General features: G+C 38.9%; 1 protein-coding gene across 3 annotated transcripts in view; it reads left to right on the forward strand.

Annotated features, from left to right (window-relative positions):
• Nucleotides 1–21,358, forward strand: part of LOC122789133 (WASH complex subunit 2A-like) — a 2,558,205-nt gene that overhangs the window by 700,038 nt on the left and 1,836,809 nt on the right. For all 3 annotated transcript variants that reach the window (XM_044056354.1, XM_044056357.1, XM_044056356.1), the window contains exon 12: nucleotides 15,180–15,295. In XM_044056354.1, coding sequence (XP_043912289.1) covers nucleotides 15,180–15,295 — 116 coding nt within the window. The remainder of the gene's footprint in view (nucleotides 1–15,179; nucleotides 15,296–21,358) is intronic.

A 21,358-nucleotide genomic window follows, 5' to 3' on the forward strand; every position in this document is an offset into this window, starting at 1 on the left:
TATGTCAGTGACGATACTGTATTCAGTGAAGGAGAAGGGTCTCTAAAGTCTCCCTCTAAAGGAGTCTTCTTTGGAGACACCCTTGAGTTACTAAACCAAAGGGTTGATTGGAAGTCCCCCCCCCCCAAAAAAAAATACCCTAGCCCAGAGGAATCAGTGCAACTACCCTTTAGCACCCGACTGTCTACTTCTTGGGTGATTCTGTTTGCTGATGACCTTATTTAATTGATCTTTCAGCAGGTGTGGAAAGGTCCTGACTGCTTTTCAGTCCATCTCCAGTAATCCTGACAAATTATTTTCTTCCCCTAAAGAACCAAAGATCTGTCTGTAGAGTCCATGGTTGTTGCAGCCACCTCAGGAAAGGTGCGGGATTTAAAAAGTCCTCTCTTCACCCACCTAACAGAGAGTTTCAGACGATGGATAGGTTTGGGAAGCGAGTTCATGCTTCATTGACCTTTCCCTTAAGATCCTTAAATTTCTGAGCACTTTTACTAGACTTCAAAGGGATCTTGGTTAAAGAGTCATCCGATACCCTTGCGGGAGTGTCTCTGAGGAGGTAAAAGAAAAGTTGCTTCCCAGTCATCTGCCCTACAGTCTGTGTCCAGGTAGTCCATGACACTCATTGCTCTTGCAGACCATCAGGTTCAGGCATTGCCACTAGGAGACACGCCTGGATGTGTCTGTGTGATTCGTCTCCCTTTGGCCCAGAAGTTCGAGAAGCATTACTCAAGTGTCAAAAAGATATTAACTTTCTGCCATACACACACGTTTCCCCCCCAAAGACCCTTTTCCAGGAGTCAGAGGGGCACTGGAGAAATGTGGTTCAAAGCCCAAAGATTCTTTCCAAGACACACACAGGAACAGTTCTCCCAGGGGCAGAGTGTGGAACTTCAGTGGAAAGTGCCACTCTTGTGGCAGAGGTGGCCCAGAACCACAGTTTCAGAGATTCTTTCCTTAGTGAGCCATACCAGAGCTTCTGAACAGTAGCCTGATTACCTTCCTCTAGAGACATTTGGGGAAGGCGCTTATCCTTACACTTAAACTTCTGACTAGAACTACAGAATCTTGAGTACAGGAGATTATGTCCAGAGGTTGTATCATATCCTACCCCGTCGTTATGCAGTTACAAAACTGTGAACATGAAAAAAAGGAAAAGACAGGGCACTAGAGACCAACTTTGGATTTCAGCATTCTGACAGTCTGAACAAGTTGGGTCACCAAATGGGATTCTGTACAGTTACACTTCAGACTGATCTTCCGTTCTTGAGAAAGGGCAATTGGATATGTTCCATAGACCTTTGGGAAGCGTATTACCATACTAAAGAAACAAAATACTCAAACAAACCAATGGATAAAACACGAACTGGCAGGTCAAGTCTTCGCAGCAAGCACCAAACACAAAAGTTAATATAAAATCTTGATGTTTTAATGTAAAAATAATAAAATACGTTAGCGCTTTCGTTTAAACAATGTAAACTTCATCATGATGCACTACTTCCCTTGACAAAGTATCACAGGAGAATTCTTCAGTGGCTACTTGCATATCACTGGTTAATACCTTATCAACCTATGTCAGCTCAGTTCTGACCTCTAATCTTGGCAAAAAAGATCTAGCTTGGAGGTTTCACACAAAACAGATTCCCTGGGGCCGTTCCTTTGTCCTGTCCACAGCCAAAATCATAGTGTCCATGGATGCCTCCCAATGAGGCGAGCAGGCATTCTATCTGGCTGTACACTCCATTGTTCCCTATGAAGGCCAATTTACATATCAATGTTCTAACTATGAAAGTAGTGTCTTTACCGTTGCAAACCTTTAAGACTACTCTTCCTTTGGGAACAATTGCAATTCAGTCATATAAGATGTCAGTGCTTCGGTACGTCATCAAGCAAGAAGGGACCAAATCTTGAACCCCCCCTTTGGCGAGAAGCACTCAGAGTGTGATAATGGGCAATTTCTCCCGACCAGGTTATGATAGCAGACAAATTGAGCAGTTTAATCATCTGTCTCACAAGTGGCATCTCTATTGAAACATGATAAAAAGGATTTCTTCGTCAGGAGGACCAGTCTTCCTACAGCTTTCTTGCCTCATGTTTGAACTACAAGTGCAGCAGCTACCTTGCTCTGCCCAAACTCCCCCAGGGGAGTCACTGAGGGGATCCTCTTTTATACACTTGTTCCCCAGGATTTCTATATGCTTTCCTTAGTTTCCCCTTAATTTTAAAGTTCTACAGAAAACAATTCAGTTGAGGAGCAAATTAATTATCATTACTCCTTATTGGTCGCGACGAATATGGTGGTCCCCTTTTTTCTTTGCATTATCTGATACAAAAAAATCATGGACCTTGGACCCAACTCCAGAGCTTCTGTCCCATCTAGACAGTTTGACTCAAACGAACATTCTGAACCTTAACCCAACAGATTGATCCCCCAGTTCCAGTCATTGCCAGATGGACAAATCTTTCTTCCCCCGTATGTCGTGTTCTTTTAGCTTCCCATGAGCCATCCACACATAAACACTACATTAGCAAGTGGAAGAAATTTCACCTTTTGGACTTCAGAAGGTAACATTGACTCATCAGTTCCTATTGACAAAATTCAAGACTTTTTAGCCATCATTTTCAAAACAGGAGCTGCTACTCCAGCCAGCGCGGCTCTTTCTTGAGGGGTTCTGTTATTAAAACTTCCTCATAAGGATCATACCTCACCTTCGAATCTCTGTTTTGGTCTTGTGGGCATTTGTATGGCAGCCATGCTGACCTGTTGCTAAATGGGAGTTATAAAACCTTGGTCCTGGGAATAAGTTATTTCTTAAGTGGTATTGGTTTATGCACAGGAATTCCAAAATAACAAGCCTTATTATGTAAACCTCTGTTCCTCTTTTCAGAGAGAGGCTCTCCCTAAGGATTAACCCTTCCTTTATTCCTAAGGTGATGTCACACACAGTAGTTAATTATACAGTCAATTTGCTAGTCTTCCTTCCCAACCATTCAAATAAAAGTAAATAATGCTGGTATTTATTGCATCTTCACAGACAATTACATTTTTATCTGTATACAACAAGGTTACCTTAGCCAGATTGCTCTAAATTGTATTTCATTTGTCTAACACAAAAACAAATTTATTTGTCTGTTCCTTTTAAAAGCTTTTGCTATGAAAGCAGTGGCTACTTCCGTAGTTTTAATCTTCAGCTTCTATGAATGATATGTGCTGCAGCAGCTTGGGTTACTCCACACACCTTCACCATCTGTTTCAAATTAAATTTGGTCTCCAGGTGGAGAGACCCACATGGTGCAATGGTGTTCATAGATATACTTCCGTGAATCCTCCCCAGGACAAAGGTGGCTGAGGACTCTGTCCCCTCAGTCAAGAGTAAGTGAAGACTGACAATATCAGATAAAGAAGTTAAATACTTACCATAACCTTCCAGCTGTGTTGTGCATCTTCATTTAACCACATACTTTCTCCCCTGCTTTCATTCTTTTTCCTTCTCAGTTTGTACTGTAAGTATTCTTGGTAGTGTGTGAGGCAAGATCACTGTTAGTCCCTTAGTTTACTTGCTTCATTCCCTGCTTTTAGTCCACACTCCTCCTCACCCTCTGTATAATATCTACCTCAGGATTCAATAAAGCCTACACTGTGTACATGACATGTATTCAATAAAATTCTTCTCATTTTTGTGTTTTCTAGTCACTCGGAAAGTTTACGCTAAGTGTACATGTAGTCTGCACTTTGTGGTAACATTTATGAATCCTTGTCAATATTTAAAGCAGCAAAAATATCAGTAGGAAAACTAAAATTAGGAGGAAGAAAGTGTGTATGTCTGTGCTGTCTGTTCCTCAGAACAGTGTACACTTAGTGTAGGCTTTATTGAATCCAGCCCCTAGTCTTTCTTTTAATTGCTGTTTTCTCAAACATTAGGAAGAAATCTCTCCTGAAATGCTTCTACTTTGAAGCACTATCATCTCCTCCTGCTTCTCCTCCACTCTACTCTCTTTCTCACATTTTTTTCTGTGGTTCACTGGCTTTTAAAGGCACTCCAGCACTGCAACCGGATCTGCAAAGGTATTTGCTTGGCCATGGATAAAAGGTCCTAATGCTCGCCAGATACATTTACCATCTTAGATCTTTCATATGCATAGCATAATCACTGGTGTAAAGGATGTCCTCCTTTTTCTCATCTCAAACAAATAATCCTGATTCACATATGCTTTGGAATTTCCGGCCATAAACTTATTACCAGTTTGCCACACTGCTGCTAAGATTCTTAATTTTAACTCGCATGTTTGCAGCTTTACAATAACTGGATGTAGTTTCCTTTCACCTTCACTTATTGGGTGACATGTTGTGCAATGTGCCCTTTCATTATTCATCTTCCCCTCTTTTGTGAGAGTCCAGTGGTTCAACAACTTCACTATTGCCCTTGCATCATTTGTAGTTTCAAATGTTTTAAGCAGTCCTATTATTTTAATATTTTCCCCTTCGTGACTTATCTTTGTGAGTTTAGTTAGTGCCTAATCTAATCATGCTTCTATGGATTTGAGTTTGGCCTTTAAAACTACATTTTCATTCATTATGTCTTGAATTGCAGCATCATTGTTCATTCAGTACCTGATCTGCCTCATCCAAGCATTTTGCATGTGCTGTTCAATTATTTTGCAGAAAATGTTTCATTTCATGAATTTCATAACAGATTGTTAATAGCGACCTCTGTAATTCTTGTTCTCGATCAGATTCTGCCATGGTTCACTGCTCCACTGTTCTCCTTTACTGCTTTGGCTTCCTTTTTTGTTATTGTCAACTTTCTGTTTTCACCTTTCTCAGAGACTCCTCGTTGCTGTTTTATTTTGTTTTTTTGTCTAGGGTTGCCACCTTTTCAGATGCCAAAAGTGCGACATTTTTATGGCAACATGATATTTTGCAGAACAAACCATACCCACGGATAGTGTATAGGACTGGAATTCACATTTTGCCAAAATAAAAACTCACTGTTGTAGAATCTGAGTTGTAATTTTCTGCTTCACATAATATTAGGGCATTTCAAATACAAAATTATAATTTTATGCAACTATTAGAGGAAATTTAAGAAATAATTTTTGTCGTAAAGTCCTAGGACATTTGACATTTTTCATATTTTTCACAGGTTACAATAGGCCAAATAAGGATCCTTCCATTTAAAGAGGGACACATGGTAACCCTGTTTTCTTGGCAGTAAACTTATTCACACACACTTCGATGCTTAGTTAGCTGCCATACAGTAAGCCCTTAACAGATTTATTTTAACTTGATCTCAACTTTGTGAAATGATTCTGAACTCCACTGCCTACAGATTTGATAAATGATCTCCGGTGTGCTTTCAAAAGCCTTTGGCCACACCTAGGGTTTGCATTTTTGTTGCCAGCTGTCAGTTCTTTTGGATGTTGTTTTGAAAACCGTACATTCATTCCCAGTTTTAACTTTTTTTCCTTCATTTTGCCATTATTTTCACACGTCTTTTATTATTCCTGTTTCCAGTTTAACCAAATCTTTAATCTGTAAACTTTACTTGCTGTACACGTCTAGTGCTTTTTAAAAGTAACATGTCTGCTTGTCTTAATAGCTCACCTCTGAGTACATGATCAATATTGATACCTCACACAGTTCTGTGTCTTACCAGTGAATCACTGAAGTCCCCAAACATGTTTTCTGTACTTAGCCTCAATCATGTAAGTATCTGTTGCCTTTTAAAGCCATTGATTTCTAGTGATTAAAACTGCATCTACATTGAGGGTTTTTCTTTGGCATGCAGTATGGAATCTTGTCCATTAACATTTGCATTCTTTTCTTTTCGCTACCTAATTGAAAATAAAATACCTTTAATGACGTCTGTGCTGTGACAAGAAGAAAAACTGCATACTGGGTCTTTTCTTTCACGTCCAATACATTTGGATGTGCATTGCAGCTTAGACTTTTGGATCCAGTTTCCAATTTTCAGAGAAGTTAACCATGCAATTTTCATATGCTGGTTGCTGTGATGAAATTTTGAGCTAAAGTAAAGATTGCAGCAGTGGGGATTTGTGATTCAGTAGTCTTCTGAGTGAAATGTGAAAAAAAAACTGAGAGCAAGGTGAAAAAATATAATTTGATTTTTTTTTTCTTTTTTAAACATCACATTAAAGTGACACAACTGGATATCTGACTCATCCTCTCGACACCCTCCCCCAGGCACTCCCACCGACAAGGCCCCCTTAGAAGAGAAAGTGCAGATAAAGCATTTTCATCCCAAGAAGAAATATGTCAGTGACGATACTGTATTCAGTGAAGGAGAAGGGTCTCTAAAGTCTCCCTCTAAAGGAGTCTTCTTTGGAGACACCCTTGAGTTACTAAACCAAAGGGTTGATTGGAAGTCCCCCCCCCCCAAAAAAAAATACCCTAGCCCAGAGGAATCAGTGCAACTACCCTTTAGCACCCGACTGTCTACTTCTTGGGTGATTCTGTTTGCTGATGACCTTATTTAATTGATCTTTCAGCAGGTGTGGAAAGGTCCTGACTGCTTTTCAGTCCATCTCCAGTAATCCTGACAAATTATTTTCTTCCCCTAAAGAACCAAAGATCTGTCTGTAGAGTCCATGGTTGTTGCAGCCACCTCAGGAAAGGTGCGGGATTTAAAAAGTCCTCTCTTCACCCACCTAACAGAGAGTTTCAGACGATGGATAGGTTTGGGAAGCGAGTTCATGCTTCATTGACCTTTCCCTTAAGATCCTTAAATTTCTGAGCACTTTTACTAGACTTCAAAGGGATCTTGGTTAAAGAGTCATCCGATACCCTTGCAGGAGTGTCTCTGAGGAGGTAAAAGAAAAGTTGCTTCCCAGTCATCTGCCCTACAGTCTGTGTCCAGGTAGTCCATGACACTCATTGCACTTGCAGACCATCAGGTTCAGGCATTGCCACTAGGAGACACGCCTGGATGTGTCTCTGTGATTCGTCTCCCTTTGGCCCAGAAGTTCGAGAAGCATTACTCAAGTGTCAAAAAGATATTAACTTTCTGCCATACACACACGTTTCCCCCCAAAGACCCTTTTCCAGGAGTCAGAGGGGCACTGGAGAAATGTGGTTCAAAGCCCAAAGATTCTTTCCAAGACACACACAGGAACAGTTCTCCCAGGGGCAGAGTGTGGAACTTCAGTGGAAAGTGCCACTCTTGTGGCAGAGGTGGCCCGCAGAACCACAGTTTCAGAGATTCTTTCCTTAGTGAGCCATACCAGAGCTTCTGAACAGTAGCCTGATTACCTTCCTCTAGAGACATTTGGGGAAGGCGCTTATCCTTACACTTAAACTTCTGACTAGAACTACAGAATCTTGAGTACAGGGGATTATGTCCAGAGGTTGTATCATATCCTACCCCGTCGTTATGCAGTTACAAAACTGTGAACATGAAAAAAAGGAAAAGACAGGGCACTAGAGACCAACTTTGGATTTCAGCATTCTGACAGTCTGAACAAGTTGGGTCACCAAATGGGATTCTGTACAGTTACACTTCAGACTGATCTTCCGTTCTTGAGAAAGGGCAATTGGATATGTTCCATAGACCTTTGGGAAGCGTATTACCATACTAAAGAAACAAAATACTCAAACAAACCAATGGATAAAACACGAACTGGCAGGTCAAGTCTTCGCAGCAAGCACCAAACACAAAAGTTAATATAAAATCTTGATGTTTTAATGTAAAAATAATAAAATACGTTAGCGCTTTCGTTTAAACAATGTAAACTTCATCATGATGCACTACTTCCCTTGACAAAGTATCACAGGAGAATTCTTCAGTGGCTACTTGCATATCACTGGTTAATACCTTATCAACCTATGTCAGCTCAGTTCTGACCTCTAATCTTGGCAAAAAAGATCTAGCTTGGAGGTTGCACACAAAACAGATTCCCTGGGGCCGTTCCTTTGTCCTGTCCACAGCCAAAATCATAGTGTCCATGGATGCCTCCCAATGAGGCGAGCAGGCATTCTATCTGGCTGTACACTCCATTGTTCCCTATGAAGGCCAATTTACATATCAATGTTCTAACTATGAAAGTAGTGTCTTTACCGTTGCAAACCTTTAAGACTACTCTTCCTTTGGGAACAATTGCAATTCAGTCATATAAGATGTCAGTGCTTCGGTACGTCATCAAGCAAGAAGGGACCAAATCTTGAACCCCCCCCCCCCCCTTTGGCGAGAAGCACTCAGAGTGTGATAATGGGCAATTTCTCCCGACCAGGTTATGATAGCAGACAAATTGAGCAGTTTAATCATCTGTCTCACAAGTGGCATCTCTATTGAAACATGATAAAAAGGATTTCTTCGTCAGGAGGACCAGTCTTCCTACAGCTTTCTTGCCTCATGTTTGAACTACAAGTGCAGCAGCTACCTTGCTCTGCCCAAACTCCCCCAGGGGAGTCACTGAGGGGATCCTCTTTTATACACTTGTTCCCCAGGATTTCTATATGCTTTCCTTAGTTTCCCCTTAATTTTAAAGTTCTACAGAAAACAATTCAGTTGAGGAGCAAATTAATTATCATTACTCCTTATTGGTCGCGACGAATATGGTGGTCCCCTTTTTTCTTTGCATTATCTGATACAAAAAAATCATGGACCTTGGACCCAACTCCAGAGCTTCTGTCCCATCTAGACAGTTTGACTCAAACGAACATTCTGAACCTTAACCCAACAGATTGATCCCCCAGTTCCAGTCATTGCCAGATGGACAAATCTTTCTTCCCCCGTATGTCGTGTTCTTTTACCTTCCCATGAGCCATCCACACATAAACACTACATTAGCAAGTGGAAGAAATTTCACCTTTTGGACTTCAGAAGGTGACATTGACTCATCAGTTCCTATTGACAAAATTCAAGACTTTTTAGCCATCATTTTCAAAACAGGAGCTGCTACTCCAGCCAGCGCGGCTCTTTCTTGAGGGGTTCTGTTATTAAAACTTCCTCATAAGGATCATACCTCACCTTCGAATCTCTGTTTTGGTCTTGTGGGCATTTGTATGGCAGCCATGCTGACCTGTTGCTAAATGGGAGTTATAAAACCTTGGTCCTGGGAATAAGTTATTTCTTAAGTGGTATTGGTTTATGCACAGGAATTCCAAAATAACAAGCCTTATTATGTAAACCTCTGTTCCTCTTTTCAGAGAGAGGCTCTCCCTAAGGATTAACCCTTCCTTTATTCCTAAGGTGATGTCACACACAGTAGTTAATTATACAGTCAATTTGCTAGTCTTCCTTCCCAACCATTCAAATAAAAGTAAATACTGCTGGTATTTATTGCATCTTCACAGACAATTACATTTTTATCTGTATACAACAAGGTTACCTTAGCCAGATTGCTCTAAATTGTATTTCATTTGTCTAACACAAAAAGAAATTGATTTGTCTGTTCCTTTTAAAAGCTTTTGCTATGAAAGCAGTGGCTACTTCCGTAGTTTTAATCTTCAGCTTCTATGAATGATATGTGCTGCAGCAGCTTGGGTTACTCCACACACCTTCACCATCTGTTTCAAATTAAATTTGGTCTCCAGGTGGAGAGACCCACATGGTGCAATGGTGTTCATAGATATACTTCCGTGAATCCTCCCCAGGTCAAAGGTGGCTGAGGACTCTGTCCCCTCAGTCAAGAGTAAGTGAAGACTGACAATATCAGATAAAGAAGTTAAATACTTACCATAACCTTCCAGCTGTGTTGTGCATCTTCATTTAACCACATACTTTCTCCCCTGCTTTCATTCTTTTTCCTTCTCAGTTTGTACTGTAAGTATTCTTGGTAGTGTGTGAGGCAAGATCACTGTTAGTCCCTTAGTTTACTTGCTTCATTCCCTGCTTTTAGTCCACACTCCTCCTCACCCTCTGTATAATATCTACCTCAGGATTCAATAAAGCCTACACTGTGTACATGACATGTATTCAATAAAATTCTTCTCATTTTTGTGTTTTCTAGTCACTCGGAAAGTTTACGCTAAGTGTACATGTAGTCTGCACTTTGTGGTAACATTTATGAATCCTTGTCAATATTTAAAGCAGCAAAAATATCAGTAGGAAAACTAAAATTAGGAGGAAGAAAGTGTGTATGTCTGTGCTGTCTGTTCCTCAGAACAGTGTACACTTAGTGTAGGCTTTATTGAATCCAGCCCCTAGTCTTTCTTTCAATTGCTGTTTTCACAAACATTAGGAAGAAATCTCTCCTGAAATGCTTCTACTTTGAAGCACTATCATCTCCTCCTGCTTCTCCTCCACTCTACTCTCTTTCTCACATTTTTTTCTGTGGTTCACTGGCTTTTAAAGGCACTCCAGCACTGCAACCGGATCTGCAAAGGTATTTGCTTGGCCATGGATAAAAGGTCCTAATGCTCGCCAGATACATTTACCATCTTAGATCTTTCATATGCATAGCATAATCACTGGTGTAAAGGATGTCCTCCTTTTTCTCATCTCAAACAAATAATCCTGATTCACATATGCTTTGGAATTTCCGGCCATAAACTTATTACCAGTTTGCCACACTGCTGCTAAGATTCTTAATTTTAACTCGCATGTTTGCAGCTTTACAATAACTGGATGTAGTTTCCTTTCACCTTCACTTATTGGGTGACATGTTGTGCAATGTGCCCTTTCATTATTCATCTTCCCCTCTTTTGTGAGAGTCCAGTGGTTCAACAACTTCACTATTGCCCTTGCATCATTTGTAGTTTCAAATGTTTTAAGCAGTCCTATTATTTTAATATTTTCCCCTTCGTGACTTATCTTTGTGAGTTTAGTTAGTGCCTAATCTAATCATGCTTCTATGGATTTGAGTTTGGCTTTTAAAACTACATTTTCATTCATTATGTCTTGAATTGCAGCATCATTGTTCATTCAGTACCTGATCTGCCTCATCCAAGCATTTTGCATGTGCTGTTCAATTATTTTGCAGAAAATGTTTCATTTCATGAATTTCATAACAGATTGTTAATAGCGACCTCTGTAATTCTTGTTCTCGATCAGATTCTGCCATGGTTCACTGCTCCACTGTTATCCTTTACTGCTTTGGCTTCCTTTTTTTGTTATTGTCAACTTTCTGTTTTCACCTTTCTCAGAGACTCCTCGTTGCTGTTTTATTTTGTTTTTTTGTCTAGGGTTGCCACCTTTTCAGATGCCAAAAGTGCGACATTTTTATGGCAACATGATATTTTGCAGAACAAACCATACCCACGGATAGTGTATAGGACTGGAATTCACATTTTGCCAAAATAAAAACTCACTGTTGTAGAATCTGAGTTGTAATTTTCTGCTTCACATAATATTAGGGCATTTCAAATACAAAATTATAATTTTATGCAACTATTAGAGGAAATTTAAGAAATAATTTTTGTCGTAAAGTCCTAGGACATTTGACATTTTTCATATTTTTCACAGGTTACAATAGGCCAAATAAGGATCCTTCCATTTAAAGAGGGACACATGGTAACCCTGTTTTCTTGGCAGTAAACTTATTCACACACACTTCGATGCTTAGTTAGCTGCCATACAGTAAGCCCTTAACAGATTTATTTTAACTTGATCTCAACTTTGTGAAATGATTCTGAACTCCACTGCCTACAGATTTGATAAATGATCTCCGGCGTGCTTTCAAAAGCCTTTGGCCACACCTAGGGTTTGCATTTTTGTTGCCAGCTGTCAGTTCTTTTGGATGTTGTTTTGAAAACCGTACATTCATTCCCAGTTTTAACTTTTTTTCCTTCATTTTGCCATTATTTTCACACGTCTTTTATTATTCCTGTTTCCAGTTTAACCAAATCTTTAATCTGTAAACTTTACTTGCTGTACACGTCTAGTGCTTTTTAAAAGTAACATGTCTGCTTGTCTTAATAGCTCACCTCTGAGTACATGATCAATATTGATACCTCACACAGTTCTGTGTCTTACCAGTGAATCACTGAAGTCCCCAAACATGTTTTCTGTACTTAGCCTCAATCATGTAAGTATCTGTTGCCTTTTAAAGCCATTGATTTCTAGTGATTAAAACTGCATCTACATTGAGGGTTTTTCTTTGGCATGCAGTATGGAATCTTGTCCATTAACATTTGCATTCTTTTCTTTTCGCTACCTAATTGAAAATAAAATACCTTTAATGACGTCTGTGCTGTGACAAGAAGAAAAACTGCATACTGGGTCTTTTCTTTCACGTCCAATACATTTGGATGTGCATTGCAGCTTAGACTTTTGGATCCAGTTTCCAATTTTCAGAGAAGTTAACCATGCAATTTTCATATGCTGGTTGCTGTGATGAAATTTTGAGCTAAAGTAAAGATTGCAGCAGTGGGGATTTGTGATTCAGTAGTCTTCTGAGTGAAATGTGAAAAAAAAAACTGAGAGCAAGGTGAAAAAATATAATTTGATTTTTTTTTTCTTTTTTAAACATCACATTAAAGTGACACAACTTTACACATACAATATTGAATAGAAGAAAAAAACATAACATTTATATTATCATTTTCTTGAAAGATTTATGTATGCGTTCTTTTTAACAATTGTAATTCTCTGACATTACATAAGTTGCTCCATTTTTACCTTTTCTCAAATTTCACTCCTCCTGAATATTTTTCTGTATATATTGTTCCCACAAATTCTGTATATGTCTTTGTAATCTGTTTGTTCCCTTTTCTAAAGATCCCACCTCCACTTCTTTTATATCTTCTACAATATTCAATGCTTCAGTTACATTTGGTTTAGATTTTAATTTCCATTTTCTTGTAATTTCTTTTTTGGCAGCCAATTGCATTAAACCTGGTTAAGTTTATGTCTGTGCAATTCATATTCTGTATCTCAGCTTAAAAGATTCATTCCTTAATTAATAATTTGATTGTCCAACATTTCTGATGAAGTGCACTGTATGGATTTTTTTTAATTCTGCTATATTAACAAAAAAATAAATAAATAACCATGTTTCCAATTGCCTATTTTTCCCATCACATCTCCAGCATTTACCATCTACCTGAGGAAAATGTATTTGAAGTCTGCTTGAGGTATAAGCATACCTATGCACACACTTTCATACAAAAATGCTAAACCTTCTAGACTTTGTTGCATATGTGGGGCCCATTAGATGTCCTCCATGTGCCTTTGTGAATTGCCTTTCCAGTCTCTTCCCAATCTTTTCTAACCTTTTCTGATTGATTCCTACAGCTGTCATGCAGTATTTGTATGTCTTGTTAATATCAGCTTCTGTTCTAGATTGTACTTAAAACTCAACCAGTGCTGGTCATGATTGAGCCTCCAGATCCTGGTGTTGTGAAACAGTCTATGCTGAACCCAATTTTAAGGGACTGCAGTAGGCAGATGCTTGATCAGTTATTGTGTCTGAGATATTATAAGCTCATTTGCATGTGCTGGGTTGTCATTTTACAGAAGCCCTTTATAAAAGATGGAGCCAGATTTTGTACTCCATGTGTCAAGGGTTTGAATACTGAACTACTTCCTTGCCTTCATTGGAGCTGACATTAATGTTAAGTGGAAATGTTTTATTGATTCTGAAGTATATTTGATTGGAAGTATTCAGCACGTGGACATTTTGTTTGGGTACTTCAGTAATTCTGTGTTTAATACATTTTAGTAGGCAAAGTAGTTTTCCCGGTCTGCAGCAGTATCTAGCTGAGGTGAGGCTGATGCATATTGCTGCCATGAATATGATATGGCACTCTAGTGCTGGAGAGAAATATGTTGTAATTTTAGTCTGTGATTTATGGGGCTTAGAGGACAAGAACTTCATGAAGTGCTCAACTTTTTACCAGCAAACTTGTTTAAAAGTATGGACAGCAGAAGCAGATTAACTGCACCTTTTTCTTTAATGCGTTTGCATAGTAACCGGAAGTATTTTGTTGGTAGATGTGCATGTTTGCAACTGTTGTCATATGAAGAAAATGCAGTGTATATTTTAAAGGTTTTGTACAGTCTAATCTGGCAAAAATGTTTCTGTACCTGTTCAACGTGTATGAATGTGCATATACTTAGTGTATTGAACTGAATTTATGGGAGTCTGGCTTGGGAGACATTGTGCAGTAATGTAGTGCAATAACATGGTATATAAGCATGATTTGTTTTATATTTCAGACAGAAATGTTTAAGCATAGAGTGTATGTCACATATAATTGCACTGTGCATATATAAACTACCTTATCCAGGACCAATGAATGCTCAAAAAGAGACTGGAACAAGCTTGTGTACACACATACTTGGGTTTAGTAAGACAGTAGTCTTTGAATTACACACTGATTTGCCTTTAAAAGCTCATCTTCTGCTTTAGATAAGAAGGCACCTGTAAACCAAAACAATTGTTTCACAGTGATTATATCCAGTTAATAAACAAAAACATAAAATATTATACAAGGGACTCCAATCATAATCAGATTGTGTGTTCAGAACAATAATATCAAGAAATTTACTAGAGAGGTTAATCTTGGCATCCATGTTGATAACACAGCTTTTAAAAAAATTAGTTTTCTCTGCAGTTTTTTTTTTTTTTTTTGCATTGCAGTGAAGTGTTTTGCATCTTTTAAAAGCTGTTTTAGTATGTTAATGCTCTTCTGTGGTGGCCGCTGGTGTATGCTGTAATATGAGATTATGACATAACAGCTCCAAGTTATGCATAACAAAGCTTGTTATGCACCTCTTTGACATCAGAGAGTTGGCAACAGTCTTGTCTTTTTCCAATTTTCAGAAGGTAATCACTATGAGGCATGTACTATACAATCTGTAAAATTAACTAGATTAATTAAAGTATCTGTGATACTGTAAAATCAAGTCTTGCATAGGTTGAGTATGCTATCTTCAGGAATGTGGGTGGTGAGGGTTAAGTTGCAGAATGAGTACTAGAGCAGGGTTCTTTTGTTTGTCATAAGTAGTCTTTAAACAGTAGTTATGCACTGCTGAGACTATTTTTTTTTTTTTTTTTTTACATGAAAATATAATCCAAGCTCCTTCGTTGTTTCATATACACTTTGTCATGTACATCATGGACTAGTTTTTGTTGAGTGGGTTGCATACTTGGATCCCTTTTTGATTGCTCTACCATACTGGTTTAATATCAGTAGCAGATGGCTCTTAAGTTTAAATCTGTTTGTTTTTGAGCTTGGTAATATTTGCCTTTTAAGCATTATTTCAATTTTGCAAACACAGATAACAGTGATGACCTCTTCAGACCTTCAGAGACGGAAAATGAAGACTTCTCTATTTTTAGTGGCACAGGTGGCCTGTTCAGTGGAAAGAAAGGACTATTTGATGATGAGGAAGAGGTAAGTTATATTTTGCAAACATTTTTAATTTCAATTGTTTGTTTTGCAATATAATCACATTTTGTGGAGACTTTTCTGTCTCAAGAATTTGAAATGTGGATTTATGCATGCTGTATAGTAATATTTTCTGTTAAAAAAATAGTTCATTACACTGAGCTTTAGCCAGGATTGCTGCTGTGAAGCCAGGCTATTGTATGATTTTTGGGGATTTTCTCTGTGATCTGATGTTATTTTCATTCATTCCTCAACGGATGGGTCTTGGATCTGATTCTGCCACTTTTACCCACCTCACGGATCCTGCTGTCGATCTCCTCCCTTTACCCATAATTCATCACTCTTCTAATACACCTCAGATCTCGTTTGCTGTCACATCGTTCGGATGTGGATTTCTGCTGTCAAACATTTGGAGGATTAGAGAGAGCCTCCTATCCTTTTTAGTGAAGTTTTTCTAGTTAGTTGCTTCCACCTCCTTCCTTTACTCTTGCATAGTATTTATTTGCCTTTCTATCCACTCTGTTTACTTTTTCTCTTTCCTTTTATGTCCCCATTAGGCCTTTCTACTAATTTTGGGGTATTCTGTTCATACCATTGCTGGTATCCTTCTCTCTACTTACCCACTTTTAGGATATCTCTTGCATGCCATTGTTGGTATTTTCCCTCTTCTGCAAAAAAAAAAAAAAATAGAAGTTTCTATTTGTTTGTTTTTGCTTGTAGAACTAGTTTAACTTTGGTTATGGTTAACAAACATACAGGTTCTAGAAAGTGTACTTTGTGGGCATAAAATCCCTATCTTGGATGCCCACAAGGAGTGCGCATACTGTCTGGACACTGCCAATTTAGATGTGAATTGTTCTATTTGTTTGGAGTACAGTTCCCAGGCCTTAAGTGAAAGAAGTAATAAGCTTGTACTAAAAGGTTCGCTGCTTCTTCTGCTGTTTCTTTCTCAGCTGGGCCTCAAACCCCCTCTGGTAAAACATACAAATGAAAGCCCGACTCTGCCTAAAGAATGGGAGTCCAGGAAACAGACCTCTGATCTTTCCCTCCATTCAGTTCCAACCTCTGAGCTACTGGCTAAAGTGTCAAAAACCTCAGATCAGACACCTTCCTCAGATCCAACTGCATTAAGACAGAAGTCTTCTTGGATCCGCTATCTCCTCGTCTCCATTCGCCCTTCCTACAGGAGACTCCTAAAAGATCTTCTAGGCCACCATCTACTACTTCATCTTTTAGGTCTTCTGGGAGCTTATCTGAGGCATGTGTGGAAAGGATGATGAAGAAGTTTCTCAGGACTCAGATTCAGAGGAGGGTCATTCCATCTCCGTCTGTCATTGGACCCGTGAGCCTGCCCTCATCTCATCATCACGTTATTTCTCCTTGGCCGCTCCAACCAGTGTTTTCAGAGGCCTTGGATCCAAGATTTTCCAAGATGTTCTCATTGGATCTGAAAACCCCACATTCTTTGACTCCAACTGTTCCCCTGACTTGTCCAGCTCTGACCTCTTCGGAACAGGAAGACTTTCAGAGACAAAGTGTCAGCACTGGCTCTGAGGGGTTGGAATCGGCTCTCTGCCTATGAGGTTGTAGAGAGAGCCTTCTGTTTACCCAGAGAAAGGATAGACTTGTCATCTTCGGATCCTACCCTCCCTCCACTGACTCTAACTTTGAGCACTGATCCCATCACTTCTGGTGGAGTAGGCATACCTGTCTCTCTAGCAGGTCCTGTTTGTATCACAGGCAAGGTTTAAGCCTTTAAAACTGGTAATACTGGTACTGTCTGCTTTGTGGATATGCATGAGGTCTATCTGAGTGGGGTCTGACAATGCCTTGTATGCCAGGCATAGATCTCCCCTCAATAAAAATAAAAATAAAATAAAATAAACAGTCTGTAGGAGACGATACAGGGAGAGAGCCTTGAGGCGGTCTGCACAGGACATTTTACATACTCCCTGTATTCTTTTAGTGAGAAACCTCTGTGGATGTGCCACATGTTGGATATACTTGGTTAGGTACATACCAAAGGAGGCACTGTACTCTGTGATAGGTCTGATGAATGCCGCATAAAGTGGAAAGGTGACCTTCTTGGACCTAGATACCATGCCTTTGTTTATAAGCTGCACAACATAGAATGATTTCCTTACTACTGTAGACATGTGATGGTCAAAGGCTAGATTACTGTCTATGTCCCTAGGTCCCTGACTACTGGGTCAACCATAAGGGGTGTGTTTTCAGTACGATAGTTACCAGGGGTGAATGAATTCCCAAAAGATACTATTATACATTTTTTGGCATTTAGTTTTAGCCCATGGCTCTGACACCAGTTTGTCTGTGTCAGCCTTTCCTGGAGAATATTTGTGTTGGTGTGGGATTTAGTGACAGCTCCTAATTTATAGTCATCTGCAAATTTAGTCAGCTTGATACCGTTGACATTGGCCTTGAGTTCAGAAAAGTAAATGCCAGAAAGGACTGGTCCAAGGACCATGCCAAAAAGGATGTTATTCTGATGGACGTCTGGAAGCTAGGAGGGAAGAAAGCGATAAAGATCTGGAATGTTTTATTTAACAGTATTTTAAAATGTGAGGAAGCACTGAGATCCTTGAAAAAGCTGTAATGGCTATAGTACATCAAGAAGGTAAAGACCCATCAGATTGAGATTTATATAGGCCTAGTTCATTGTTAAACCATTATTACAAAATGTTTGTAATGGCTAAAAAAATGCCAAATGTATTGCCAAAATGATGGATATGAATCAATATAGTTTTGTGGAGGGGTGACAAACATTTGACGATGATCCAGAGGGAAGTAGAATGTAAGAAAATACTGCTATTGTTGGCGAGTCTTCATGGAGAGAAAACATTCTTCAGAGTAAGCTAGGATTTTGAGTAGGACATGGGAAGCATTTGCATTTCCTCATACAATAGTATTAATTAGAAGGATATATGAGAGGTCTGAGGCAAAAATTAAAGTAGGTGGGTTCCTCTGTCTTAAAAGTTGTGTCTGAAAAGAAGAACCAAGCAGGGGTTTCCTCTTTCCCCTTTATTTGAATTATACTTAGAACCATTGGCAAAGAAAATAAAGGATTCAGAAATCCAAGGATATAATTGGCATGGTAATCAAAAGTTGGCTTTATTTGCACATACTGTACCATTGTTGACCGCTTCTGTCAAAAAGCGCTTATCTGCCTGTGATACAGTAAAGGGATTGAACCTCATTTAACTGGCTGCAGACTGCTCCTTGGCTATCAACTTATTCACACCTTGGTCAGATCTGTCTAATAGGATTAATATTTTACCTCCATACACCCCAAAGAGAACAAACTATGTGTGCAAGATATTTGGGAACCCCTGGAATGCTGTACCACTCTGAACACTTCCATAGATCCATAGATCCAGACCTGTTTCCCAGGAACCAAGATATGGCATTGTTCACTGTGTACTCACACTGATAAAGTAGCTCTTGTTTATTTATAGTTTTTTTTAACCCTGACTCCTTTTAGCAGTGTGGTCTTCAGTACTACTTAGTACTGCTTAGTTTAGGTTGATTGATTTGTTTTTTAATTTAAAGTTTTGTGTATGTATGTATGTAGATATTGTACATTTAAATCACAGAGTAACAAGGCTTGTATTCAAGCAAACTCTGTATTTATAAGTCATGTTTCCCTCTCTTCTGCTACCAACTCACTCTCCTTCACCTCTGTCCAAAATTGGTAAGCACTCTGTGGTCAGTACTCCTGACAAATTGAGTTTCACTGGCTGTTAATTTCTTTCATTAGTTTTGTACTTGATGCCTAGCGAAGGCAGTTATTCATCTTGTAGAAATTATGCAGACATATGTAATCCTTTTTTTTTCCACAAACACTGAAACCATTGGATCATGCAGTGTTGATTATTTTAAGCATATTCACCTCCTGGTCTAAACAGCAGCAATGTTCTCATCCATTATGAATAAATAAAATGGTGTTATGCTGTCATGAACTGTATAATAAAGGTTTAATGTTACAATTGCTTTAGCTAAGAACAGTGATCTATGGTGTATTACTGTCTTGATCATTGTGATATTTGATGTAAGGCTTTACTAGGCCACTATAGGGTTACTCATAGTTCCAACAGCCACCATGTTTATTGCAGCTGTTCTCTAGGTTACAAATATCCTGCCAGTTTGATGTGAGGCTTTACTAGGTCACTGTAAGATTATTTATTGGGATGGCACTTGTGTTTTTTTGGCCAATTTCTAGATTGTAATGTCATTTTCTGCCACGTGTTCTGGCTTATCTATTAATTGTAACATCCAACTAGAAGTGACAGGCTGCGAGACGGACCTTGCATTCCAGTACTTGATTTCATGTTCTAGGGCCGATCCCTTAGTAGTTGGAGCTTAGTAAATAACCTGTACCAAGCACTGACTGCTTCCAACTCATCACCACTCACAAGCTTATTTTCAAACCAACTATATGCCCAGCACTAACAAACATCTTAACATTATACACCCCAAACAGAACTCTAAGATCTACCTACCAAAATCTAATCTCTGTTTATAAACCACACCATCCCGCTGGTCAGCTTCTCCTATCCTTTTCCGTCGCCAAAAAATGGAATTCTCTCCCTCCATCTCTAAGAATTTCTGAGAACTCTGAACACTTCAAAATCCAGCTGCATTCTTACCTCTCCCAAAAATGGGAATGCAATTGCACTCCACCTACCTAACCTGCTTAATATATAAATACTTTAACACACAAAGTTTGTTCTTGGTTACACACTGTTGGTTAACCTTATGTACTGCCTTCATGCTAATGCTACCTCTATACCACTCTCAGAGGATTTAAACCTCTGTATTAATTTAACTCTTGCTAATATTCATGCATAAAGAACTCATCCATGCTAATGTTACTTCTATATCATTCTCAGATGATTTAAACCTCTGTATTAATTTAACCTTGTACTACTATTCTCAGCCACTAAACATGTAAAATGTGCTTTACATCCTTCTCCAAGCTGCTGTTTAACTTTTCTTTAGTTTTTGGTATTTTGTATGTAACATTTGCTTAGTTTGTTTCTGTTTCCACTATATATTGTACTTCATATTATGGAGCTTGTACTATGTATTATTGGAGCTTTTCTCCCCAGGCCTCCACTGAAAACGGGCTCTTTGAGCCCAGTGGACCTCCCCGATCATCAAACTGGAAATAAATAAATAATAAATAAATAAATTTTGCTCTGTACATGGTGTGTTTTCCTGTTAAAGCCCTTCTTCAGCCTGTGAGTATGTTTTTATGAAATTCTCTGTGGACTTTTTTATTGTAAGTTGCTGTTGCAGATACACATCTCAGGCTGTGACACAACAGTGCAGTAAAGATGGTAGAAATGTAATTTTAGTGTTGTAAAGGTGTTTTAATTACTTTAATAACAAATTAACTGGTTTACCATTAAAATGCTAAAATGCATCCGTTAGACCGACATATGTGCGAAAAGGCTAATTTCAAGATTATGTAATGTCGGAAATTGTTTTACTGAGTCTGCAATACCGAAACTCTATTCCCGTTCTATGTCCTAGACGGCAAATGGGTTTTCGCACAAAGCTCCCGGAAATAGTGAATGTCGAACTCCAGTTTTGCCATGTTCGACATTATGGGAGAAAATTATTTAAAAATTTGACAAATGAGTTCAACATTCTGAACACTTGCACAGATGTGTTTCAACATTTTGATGGAAAGCCGATTTACTACTTACAAGCAGATGCAATGGTTGCTGTTTTTGTGGCATACTTCCATAGAGTTTCATCTTAACATTCAATGTGAAACTGATTTGGGCAGGACTTTCTGCAGTAGCTAACAGAGACTTGCAGCATATAATCTAACAATAATCCACCATCTTACTTGCCTACAACTAACCACAGCTCACAAGTTAATCTTCCAACCTGAAGGCTGCCCTTCCATCTCATCCATACTAACCACATATCACCCCAATCGCCACCTCAGGTCAGAAAACAAAATGTTGTTGTCTGTTGAGAAACCCAGACTCTCACTAGCCAAATGCTGTATTCCTTTGCTGTTTCCAGGTTATGGAACAG

Source organism: Protopterus annectens, chromosome 14.part0, assembly GCF_019279795.1.
Source record: "Protopterus annectens isolate FY-2018-M chromosome 14.part0, PAN1.0, whole genome shotgun sequence".
Classification (NCBI taxonomy): domain Eukaryota; kingdom Metazoa; phylum Chordata; order Ceratodontiformes; family Protopteridae; genus Protopterus; species Protopterus annectens.